This window comes from Limulus polyphemus, unplaced genomic scaffold, assembly GCF_000517525.1.
Source record: "Limulus polyphemus unplaced genomic scaffold, Limulus_polyphemus-2.1.2 Scaffold1803, whole genome shotgun sequence".
Lineage (NCBI taxonomy): Eukaryota > Metazoa > Arthropoda > Merostomata > Xiphosura > Limulidae > Limulus > Limulus polyphemus.
Genome location: NW_013667413.1, coordinates 202,037 through 214,549, shown reverse-complemented (window position 1 = coordinate 214,549; position 12,513 = coordinate 202,037). Strand labels below are relative to the sequence as shown.

At 34.1% G+C, this 12,513-nt stretch overlaps 1 protein-coding gene across 1 annotated transcript in view; it reads right to left on the bottom strand.

Annotated features, from left to right (window-relative positions):
• Positions 1-12,513, bottom strand: part of LOC106464989 (ribonuclease Oy-like) — a 38,893-nt gene that overhangs the window by 24,494 nt on the left and 1,886 nt on the right. Inside the window, exons 2-3 of the mRNA XM_013925179.2 lie at positions 8,838-8,919; positions 410-456 (exon numbers count right to left, since the gene is read on the bottom strand). Of these exons, the coding sequence (XP_013780633.1) occupies positions 410-456; positions 8,838-8,919 (129 nt within the window). The remainder of the gene's footprint in view (positions 1-409; positions 457-8,837; positions 8,920-12,513) is intronic.

Genomic DNA, 12,513 nt, shown 5'->3' with positions numbered 1-12,513 from the left:
AAAGTAATTAATAACTAGTAGAGTACTTCGTACGTTTTTAAGTTTAAGTAATAGTAAATAATTAGTCTTCGTAGTAATAATATAATAAAGTAATATATATATATATATATATATATATATATATATAAAGAAAGAGCTGCTGAGTCTCAATTATCTTGGATTCCAGTCAAGAAGTTAATGAAAACGCAGTTACAACACTGATTGTTTGTTATATTGACACATCCAATCAATATGCTGTTAAGTCAATTAAATAACTTAACTGAAGTGTTCAGTGGTGACACAAAAGGAGAGAATTTAAAAGAATAAGTCAATAAAGTATAAGTTTCGACTTTACCTAAACTACGGTACTTTCAATAAAAACAGCTAAAATTTTTCTTAAAGAATTACCGAACACAGGTTAATCACTCACCATAATCCATGAATCACCCAGTTATTTTTCTTAGAAGGCACTTCACACTATAAAGATCAAGAAAAAAAAAACAAACGCTTATCTTCTCAAAAAATGTAAAAAATGCAGTGTAAGAATTAAGATAAAATTTTTTATAGTAATATACAAAGAAAAACACAAAATATTATTCATTCTAAGCATGGCATGACTTGGTGGTTAGGGAACTTGACTCGAAATTTGCGAGCCATGGGTTCGAATCCCCTCACCAAACATGCTCACCTTCTCGGCTGTGTGGGAATTATAATGTAAAAGTCACTTCCACTGTTAGGTTAGAGTAACCCATATATAGTTTGTGTTGACTAGCTAGTTTATCACTTTCTAATTAGGGATAGTTAGCGTATATATCTCTCGAGTAATTTGCGCAAAATTTAACAAACAAAACGTTATAAGGTTATGATTTATAGTATTTATAAAGTACTTATCACTTATATAATGCATAAGTGTTTTTTCTTTACTCTGATATTTAACGTATAAAATCATCTATCACTAACAATATTTTGGACAGCTTTGTTTTTCAGGCAGTGCACTGATGAGTTAGAAATATCATCTAAATGTTAAATGTACTAACTATATTTACTTCTTGTAAAAGACGTGTACCCCTAAACCCACCACTAGTGCATAGGCCTATTAGTGGACTATGTTGTCTTTCATTGCCCTACTGTTTGGAGTCTGGTGTTTTTTTTTAAGCTCAGCACTGCCTCAACCTATCTTAGTAGACCAAAAGCATTTGCAGAAAAGTAAGTGAAATAATGGAGGTGAATAAACCACAATCCTCAAGTAAATTTTAAACTAATTCCAGTTGCAGCGTATCAGAGAATTCACCCATTTTATTATTATTACTTTTGAAAGACTAAAACTTTCCCTTCAGTAAAGTTATATTTTTAGAAGGATTAAAGTTAAAATCCCTACTACAGGGGTTGAGTACGTAAGGATACAACGATTCTGGGGCCTAACAACGTCATTAAATCTTGACAGTAGATATACAGCATAGTTCCATTTCAAAAAGGTTGTCATCTGAAAAGCACACTACCACTCCTTGCATGTTTTCCAATAATCATCTAGTTTAAGAGGATGACAGTTTTCTATCGCCCATTTCAATGGCCCAGTTACACAGAATTCCTTAGGCACTGCATATGGAAACTTGACTAGTATGTCTTTGTACATAACAGCACGAATACCTTCTTTCCTTCGGTTATGTACTCGGTCATTTACTCAAGATGCAACTTATGTAAGTCAGAAGATATCCTTGCAAAGATTGAACCACCAATTCTGGTTTGCACCAGAGCTGATTGTCATAACAAATACAAATTCAATCTTATTTAAGTTAAATTGAGGACCTGTGCCAGTATAACGAATACTGATGTATATATACTGTTACGGAAGTCACGTGACGCTAATAACACGTCATGAGCTTCTAGAAAATTCATGTCCCTTCGTGAAGCCTCGAGTGTTTACTAGATTTTCGGTATTCTTGTATATAAGACCGCCAAGAAGTGACGGCAACAATGTAATTGAATTGCAGACAGAGATTGAGTCAAGCGCGTGAATCGTTCGTTCGTTGTGAATTATAGCGTTTGTTTAAGCGTGACTGTGGAAATTAAGTGTATTGCAAAGTTGTATTGAGAAAGAAACGACTTGTATCGCTAAAGTTTCTTCGGAAAGCATTTTTACGGAAAATTAGCAAACGACTAGAGACGTAACAATACCTTAAGTCTTATATCGTTTATTTGTTGGTTGTGTTGAATTTCGCGCAAACCTACTCGAGGGCTATCTGCACTAGCCGTCCCTAATTTTAAAGTGATACACTTGAGGGAAGGCAGCTATTCAGCACCACCTACCGCCAACTCTTAGGCTACTTTTTACCAATAAATAGTGGGATTGATTGTCACTTTATAATGACCTCAAAACTTAAAAGGCCAACAGGTTCGATGACGGATTTTGATCTCTGGACCAGCACACTGCGAGTCGAGCCTAACCATCAAACCATACCAGGCCAAGTCTTGTAACACTCACGTGACGTTATGTTTGTTACAGAATTTGATAGCCCCTTTTTTTTTAATTGCTTGTTAAACATAATTTATTATTGTACCTTTAACATATCTTACTTGTTTTACAAACGAAGTTTTCTTAGGAGATGCTTTACTAAACAGCGAGCTTAACTTTTATTTATAATGTGTCACGCTTGTTACACTCAAAACCTATTCTTGGCATGCCAATATTTCTGGAGATAGAAGTATTATTATTTTTTAAACTGATCTTTCCTTCTATATAAGTAGTAAGTCAAGTACCTAAGCAAGCTACATTAAATCCTATTGCCACTCATTAATAACTAGCATTAAACCAAACTGTAAATATGCTGATTTCAGATTACTTTCTGAAGAGTTAAAACGTATGTTTTTAACCAATGAACTATTTTCCCTGCGTCGGTGGTAAGCGAAAAGTGATTTACTTTCAAGTTACATGAATATTTCAGATTAATAAAAGTTACATTGTAACTTTTTTTTCACTTTGGAATAACTTTTCATGGAATGGGCCTAACAAATTCTCTACTATGTACACAGCATGATTTAGACTTGTTGTGTATCTGTTCGTTTTTTAATTTCCGGTATAAATTCTTTCCAAGGAACTTCAGCGATACAAGTCCTTTCTTAATTAAAACTAGTTTATTCTTTCTCGATACAACTTTGTAATACACAGAATTTCCACAGTCACTTTAAACTTAACAACCTTTATAACACACGCTATAACTCACAGTGATTCACACACTTTACTTACGGTGTCTACTGTTCGCTTGACTCAATTATCTCTATCTTCAATCTATCTGCATATACATATCTATCGCTGGCTTTATTTGCCGGGCTTATATACTAAAAAAGGGGCGCCTGGCAAACTCTTGGACATTCGAGGGGTTCCTTGATAAGTCATGATCCTTCTAGAAACTCCAGCGCGCATGCTCCCAGTGTCGCGTGACTGTCATAACAGTATTTTCTCTTTTATTTTTTACACAAAACCCTACCTGAGGAACAATAAAAAAGTGAAGGTCTTGTAGAATACTAGATTTAGGAGATAATTAAAACACTCTCCCAAGAAACCAGGTGGCACTAGTCACATGTGAGAAGAAGGTCCATGTAATTGCTGATTTCTCTCTTGATTTAAATATCCAAGTTATTAGCCTCTGGCATTATTTGAAAACTCAATTATATTCTGTCTTTTTTCTTTCTTTTTTTTAAAATTATGATAGTAATTATGATAGTTGTAACATATACGTTAATATATTTTTTTGTATTTTGTTATTAAACACACAGAGTTACACAATGAGTTATCTGTGTTGTGCCCACCACGAATATCGAAACCTACGGTTAATTGATGTTCAACATGAGTGAATTCATGTGCGCAAGTCCCTAAAGGACGAGGGGGGATACATGTACCCTCACTTTTTGAGGAGTTGGGACAAAGTATCAAATTTATTCTCCATTTCTTATGAGATCAATACAGGGTTTTAATTGGGTTTATATTTTGTAAGATGCCAAATAAAAACATCTTAAAAATTCTAAGATCTGGTCACACACACATATATATGTATATTGTTTGTGTGTGATTGTGTTGGTGCGTGTGTACGAAGATTTCATTTCTACTTGTCTCTTCCCCCACATTTTTAGTAGCGATTTGCGCCCTTGTGAATTATATCAAGAGATGGGGCAATTTGATTATGGTATATCAAAAGAACATTATCATACATGACATTGTAAAATAAAATTTAATTTTCTTTCATGCTAAATAAAAGTCTGTCCTGTAGAATTTCATACGAGGAATGATGTAGGGCGCAGACCACATGTCAGTGATGATGACACAGACTAAAATATTTTATCATTGCGAATGCATACCAATGTTAAGGTAATTTGTGCATCATAAATACATTTATGAAAGAACTAGGTGTGCGTGTTGTCCTTTAATTTAAACATTCATTACTTAAATGAATTAAGCTACAATAACAACCTTTTTCCACGTTATTATAAAACGTTACCACAATGTTAACGTTGTAGTAACATTGGCACAATGTCTTGTGAGATTTTAGATTGTTGTAATTTGGGTTTGTAAAAGTTCTGGATAACAATATAATGACGTTCCCTGGAATCTAAAATGTTTTGTTAAGTACACAATATTAGAGAAACGAAAGTCGAGCGTAAAACTGTTAGCTGGGAAGGAATCGAGATTTTAAGATGATAAACATCATGTCATGACCTAAACTCGGTAAATGTGTAGTCATAGCATTTCAAAATTAAGTATATATAGATCCTAGTGTAAGCTTAAACATAAAGACTGAATAAGTGTATGTGCATAGTGTAGTTTAGTTCCATGTTTTCTTTTGGTTTAATATAGTGCTTATACTGCTGAACTATATTAAAAATAATAATATTACACCCTTTTTTCAAAGCCATTGGGTATAGTTCATATGTTGCTAAATTACACTAAGCATATATTAGATATATTATACTCTTTTTCTCAAACCATATCATAAGGCTCATCAAAACTTCTGGATTTGTATCTTTTTTAAATACTAATTTTTGTCACCCTAAGCTTAACTGGGTAAGGTAAAAATATATAAAACTTTAATACGGAGATAAAACCCACATTATTATAAAATATATACATATATAGTGGGAGGATAGGACATTACATTATCCCTAGTTATAAAACCTTAAAGCTTATTATATAAGCGTACTTAATGTTTGTTCCACGCCTATTATAGACAACACGATTTTTTTTCATTTTTAAATCATCGCAAGCTGGTTTCTCCTTTCTTGAATTTTGGACTTTAACAAACGTTCTGAGAAGGCAAATCTTGTGAAAATTGCGTTTTTTGCTAAATATGCACAATTTGTCGCTCACCTGAATCACGATTCTTCAAAATGCTTACTGCAAACAAAGCTAGATTTTGAAGACTGACTATTGCATTTTCTCAATGCTATAGTCTCTTTCTAAAAACTATTTCCATTCTTTGTTGGGAATATAATTTTACCTTGATATATAACATCGATCATGCCACAACATAAATATTACGAATCGTTCAAAGCGTAGTCATGTTTGCTTGAAATGTTAAGCAGCGCTAACTCATAGGCCTCCTTGTTCCGACATTAGTAGGTAATAGTATCTTATTCTCATTTCAAGAAAAACGCTTTTATCTGGAAAATTATTCGGAAGACTATTGTGTACTTATTATGCAGAAGAAGGACACATACTTCTTCCCAAACTGCCAAGGTTCTTCTCGCTGGAGATAACGTATTTCATCCATTTACTTTGTTTTAAGGTCAGTGTTTCGTGTAGGTTCAGTTTGGTGGAGCTGAAAATCATGGGTAACTTCTCCGTGTATTTTAGATCTCGTTGGTTACGACTTTCATAGTAGGCTTAGTTAACAACAGTATCAGAGTAAAACATGAAATTATGCCTAAAGTTATGCTTAAATGCAAACTTCACTTGTAATTTACATGTTTAAAAAATTCAAAAGCAGGCCATTTTAAAGAAATGTTAAAACAGAGATTACACCTAATATTGTAATACATAAATTGTATTCATTACATTACTTGAGATTCTTTGCAAATTTTTATTGTGAAATCCACTTTTGACGTCGTTAATGCAAATGAAGTGTTGTGGTATGCAAGCATACTGTGAATTTTCTATATAGAATGTTACACAGTTTTTCAGGTGTACGTACAGTTTTAAGACGAACCACTGCGAAAGTATTTGCCAAGAATGTTTTCATTAATCAAGAACAAAAGTTAGAAGTTTGAAGGCGATCAGATACCTCCCTATAGTTCTATCCACAAAGGGTGCCAACCAGCGATTCGCCAGAGTTCCTTAAACAGCTCGGCGGGCAGCTTCCGAGAAAACAAAGTATTTGGGTTCCGGCGGAAGTATGGGTGAAAAGCTAAAATTTAAAAGAAGTGACTGAAGGGCGCCACCAGGAGTAGAGCTTGCGATTTAATTTTACTTGATAAAGCTTCTGGTGCAGATAATATTTATCCAAGGATATTGAAGGAGGTCAAGGATTGGATATGTGAGCCACTTGCTGGTCTAGAATTGATGCAGAGTTCTATAGAATTTAACTTTAGTAGAAAAGAGCAAGGAGGTTGTCCTTCCAAGGTTAAGCATTAGGGACTGTAAGTGAAATATTCTGAGAAAATGTACTGGTTGATCAAACTCTTAAGCTATTCAAGCAATGTGCTGATGCTAGTGGTAGGACAAATAGGATTTTAAGTTGTATCTAGAGAAATATTGAATACAAGTCTAAAAAAAGTTATAATGTCACTTTATTAGTCATTGATTAGGTCATATTTGGAGTGCTGTGTCCAGTCTCTGGCTCCTTACCCTAGAAAGGACATTGAATTTTTGAAAAGGGTTCAGTTTATTTGTTTGTTATGAATTTCGCGCAAAGCTACACGAGGGCTATCTGCGCTAGCCGTCCCTAATTTAGTAGTGAAAGACTAGAGAGAAGGCAGCTAGTCATCGCCACCAACCGCCAACTCTTTGGCTACTCATTTATCGACAGATAATGGGATTGACCGCCACATTATAACGCCCCCACGGCTGAAAGGGCGAGCATGTTTGGTGGTTGCGAACAGATTGCGAGTCGAGTGCCCTAACCACCTGGCCATGCCAAGCCCACATTACAAACATTAAATCGTTAAGATTTGTTGACCCACCCATTATAAACTAATCACATTAATACTTATTAACTAGCTGGCATGGTCAGGTGGTAAGGGCACTCGATTCGCAATCTGCAGGTCGCGGGTTCGAATCCCTGTCCCACCAAACATGCTCACCCTTTAAGCCGTGAGGGCGTTATAATGTGACAGTCAATCCCACTATTCGTTGGTAAATGAGTAGTCCAAGAGTTGGCGGTGGATGGTGATGACTAGCTGCCTACCCTCTAGTCTTACACTGCTAAATTAGGGACGGCTAGAGCAGATAGCCCTTTGCGCGAAATTCAAAAAACAAACCAAACTATTAACTAGCTTACGTTTAAGGTCTTTAAATTATAAAAATATAGTGATATCTGCGGAGATATACCAACGCATTTGTAAGCACATCTTGTTATATATTTTTAGTTTCTTGATATTTTCTCCTCAGGTATCTTAACTTTCGTTTTCATATTCTAAGGTAAATGTATGATCAAAAATACAAGTTCTACTGACAAGAATTTAACGAACGAAATTATGTTCAATAACGTATAAAGGATTCTACACCAGTGCATATTGATTACACCCAATTATACACATATCAACACACTCATACTGGGCTAATCACTGTTAGTGCATGGATAAGGCGAAACACTTCCGTGTGTATTACGGAACCAAAACCATTAAACTGAGATCCCGGAAAGTTGAAGACAAGATTATATGACTTTAACTCACATATTTATATTTTAGATATAAGAAATCAATATTATTAAAATCACGGTTAGGCGGTTTTGGATTTGGTTACGAATTCCAAACGGAAAAGTACTTTTGGTTTTGGTTATGAATTATACCATCATGTGATTAGGTAGTACGAACGAAAACAGAGGCTTAGTTTGTGAACGTAAAAAATACATGATATAATACTGCCCATAGTTGAACAATAAACGTATACATAATTACCTTTACAATTAACAACTTTTGATTAAATCTAGCTTTCCAGTCTGTTCTCATGTTGGGATTTTCTTTATACTTAGTTGAATTCAACACCGTGATTATATGTTAACACACAATACAAACTGAACAAGATGTTCCATATTTTATCACCAGATCTTCAAGTCGTTCCAAAAACATTTCATAACAGTTATGAATGCAATCTGTTATACATGGAATTAGCAATCATATTTTGGAATAAATCACAAAAATGTTCATTCATTTTAACACCTTTGTTAAGCCGATCATTCGCAATATTAATATATAATAGACTGTGAGGCTCAAATTAGTTTGCTGCTTGTGAACAATCTATCCCCTCTTTTCATTGCCGACTTGACTCTAGCGTTTATTTTTATGATTGAACTAAGAATAACTTATATATAGGATTGGTTTGGCAAGAGCTTAATTACAATGTTTTGTTTACACTAGTGGCTATTTATATTTGTTCAATGTTTTTGTGGTGGCTTTATTGTCTTGAGTAGTTTGATTACTGCTTGAATATAATAATTAGTTTATTTCGGTGTTTGCTTCCTTATCGTGTTTTATATTGTTTGAAGACTCAGTGAGCACATTAATTCTGTTATATATAACTCACTATTTGCTGCTAGTAAATCAGTCTCCTTAAGAAAGTTGTAATCGTGTTAAAAATTATAGTTTTCTTCGTTAATGATTTTATTCTTTTTTTAACGATGTTTCAATTGATATTATTACTATACACTTACTGTGACGAATTTTGAAGAATGAAGACACACTGTGGGCGGCCAGTCTTGAACAAACATTAAATAATCAACACCACCAAGTACACTGAAAAAAATACATGTTTCAATATGATGTATAAACTACAACGCCAAAAGGTGTTCAAGACAACGTCTCATTCTTCTCATATACCATATAACCGTTGGCAATAAGACCAAATCTTAGTTCTGAACAATCTCTTAAGCAGTTATTTTAATATTTCTAATTTTTACTACTAAAAACCGAATCCTTACGTTACACAGTGTCAAAATGAAAACAACTGTGATGCTGAGCAAATTGTTATACACACCATATTTAATGCTATAAGCAACATTAATAAGAAACTTCCGTAATTTAATTCTGGAGAATATCTAAATAAAATTCACCTTTGGTCCGTTCAATTTCGTTTACTTATTCATGAAAGAACATACAAAAAATAGAATCAAATTAACATTTCTTACATACTTCGAAATCATATACCAAACCGTACACATTCTAGTGCACAAGATAACATTATTGAACTTTAACATAATGTTATAATCAACTTTGTTTATAAAGAAACATGCTTTAACACTAACAGCCAGCAAATATCTAGAGAAAAATTTAGAAGAAGTGCGTAGCGTAATGTCTGGAATTTCCTTGAAAGCTTAGAAAATGATTTTAATAATATAGAAAGGAGTTAGGTTGCAGTTAGGCTGTAAGTCTGTTTGATTGTTGTGTCTATTAGTATTAATAACTTATAATGAGTTTGAAGTAAGAAGAATTATTTCATTAAGTGTGGCATAGCCAGGTGGTTAGGATGTTTCAATCGCAATCTGAAGGTCGCGAGTTCGAATCCCCATCCCCCCAAACATGCTCGCCTTTTCAGCCTTGGGGGCGTTATAATGTGACGGTCAATCCCACTATTTGTCGATAAAATAGTAGCCCAAGAGTTGGTGGTGGGTGGTGATGACTAGCTGCCTTCCCTCTAGTCTTTCATTGCTAAAGTAGGAACGGCTAGCGCAAATAGCCCTCGTGTAGCTTTGCGCGAAATTCAAAACAAACACATCCTTTGATTAAGTTTGTTAATCACTTAGTTTGTTCAGAGCCGAGATTATTTAGTTTCTGTTTCTATGAAGAAATATAGATAACATAGAATTAGCAAATACACGAAATTGCTGTGTTAGCGTCAAGTGCCTCTCAGTAACCATTAGCTAAAGCTAACTTGAACAACCTATAAATAAATAAATAAATAAAATGCTTTCATTATCAGTCAGTGCAATGGACTTTTCATTCTTGTTTCTTCCCAACAACAAAAACCGTTTAAGTGTTCGGAGTGGGATTTTTGGTAAAAAAAATCTTGAATCAACTTAAAGATGACAACAACAACGTGGTCATACTTGCTACAAGTGATAAAATAGTGTAAAGAAAATCACCAAGAAGAAAGTTTAAGAAAACTAAAATAAATTAAAGAAGATAAAGAAGAGAGGGGAAGTTAGAAAAGAAATTACAAGAGACATGAGATTTACAAAAGAATGAAAAACAAACATCAATTTGATCAAAGGCAACGTCGAGGAAGTCATAAAATTTCTACAAAAGGATTATAGCAAAAAATAATTAAAAAGAACAAAATTTCATCAATGAAGTGGAAGAAGAAGTGCAGCAAAACTGGAGTACAGAAATATAATAATAACAGAATTAAAGAACCATTGAAAATGTACAAAAGAATATCAAAATCAGGATAAAATACCTAGAAACTGAATTAGTAAATGAAAGGAATAGACCGGCCACTCCTCTCCTTGTATCTGCTCAAGAACTCTTAACATTAAACACCATTAACTATGAAATTTCAGGAGAACCTAACTGGTCAACACCTGTTATCGTTACTTCTATGACACCTATGACCTTCATTGGCTCCTACAATTACACCACTACTCCATCTAATTGTGGAATTTAGCAGGCCAGTTCGACAACACTGCCAAATTGAGAAAACAATAGATTATAATAGAGACGTTTTATGGGAAGCATATCAGGCATAGTTTCAAATAATTTCCAGGATGAGTGGGTGAATAGTGAACAATAAACCATTCCTCTTGCTGCACATTCAAAAGGACCAGCTTTAACAATATTAAGTAACCTTGCAACAGAGAAGAGATTCGTAACAACTATTAGGCATTGTTGATGCCTTATCAAACATATTTGGAATGTCACGTCAGAAGGAATGATTTTCTAAAATAAACTTTTAAGACAGATGAGTAAAACCTTAGTCAAATTTCATCAAGAAGTGGAAAAACTTGCCCAGTTATCTTTTATCGGTTATCTTAGATTTTTTTTTTTTATACACGGCCAATTCATAAATGTCATTGTGGGTGAGTATATGTGAATGGGAATTATGATATCACCATATTAAATAGAGCAGAAACTTCAATTATTTCTGATAGAGGTTAAGAAAAACTAAAATGATTAATTAAGGAACTGTATATTCAAAATACAAGAAGTAAACTACAGGACAGAAGGAGTTTCAATTGCAACTTAAAATTATATATTACCAAGAAATGCAGAAACAAAAAACCTATGTGAAGTAGAAACTGCTCCCAACTGATGGCAAGAAAAGAAACTAGTAGAAGGGCAGAAAACATGGATATTACTCTCGAAATTGTAATGAATCAAAAAAGAAGACAATATCCTAAGGATAAGAATATTTCGTCTGTCCTAATTGAAGCAAGGAGTGCATTTTTTTAAAGAAACGAGTAAATGAGTTCACAAATGGAAACTTTACAACATGTTGATTGCCACTGGTTCTACAGCTGCCATTTTGTGACCTGATCAGGTAAAGTAAACTGAGAAATTATTTTCAATGATGAGGCAAGAAGATGGATCGAATGTGGACTGCAAATGTTTATAAAGGTCTAAGCAAAATAAAATTGGGTTGAAAGTCACCTTAACTGTGGAAGGCCTCTCTGCACAACATTATGTATAGGTAATTGGCGTTGAAAATGACTGCATATTCAGAATAGACTTCATTTGGAAACAAATATGTGATCTTAGACTAGCTTCGAAGAATTTCATAATCTATTATCAGGAAATCCCCGTTCACTGCATGAACATTACATCACCAAAGTTTGGATTTTCAATGGCAACAAGGAAGGAGGCACAAAATAATATGGTAACCTAAAGTACAACATAACAGAATCCATTAAGACAGGTACTCCAAGCCAAAGGTCATTCAGCATTATTGTCTTTTGGAACCATATTGGCAGATAGCAGCCAAAGGTAGCTTCAGAGGATACTTTGCCAGAATTACATCAACCTACTGAAAAGCCACGGGTTCCTCTCTTAATCACTTTCACATTATCAAGAGGGATGAAACCATCAGTGGATTATTTTGACCATATACCTGAAGAGAAACCCCCTACTGACAAGATATCAGTTGTTGATAAAGAACCAGAGATCTTTCCATCTTTGCACCGTAAGCCATGGAAAAGAAAAGCATCCAAAATAATGTGTGACTGGCAAATTCAGGGGACAGTAATTAAACAAAAGAAGATTGTAAAAAAGTTGTAGAAGACTCGAGTGTAATAATCAACAATACACGTATGTACGTAAACGCCAATGTTACTTTGTATTGTTACGTAATCTGAATTTTTGAGAAAATCTCCACACGCCTATAAATATAACCAACGC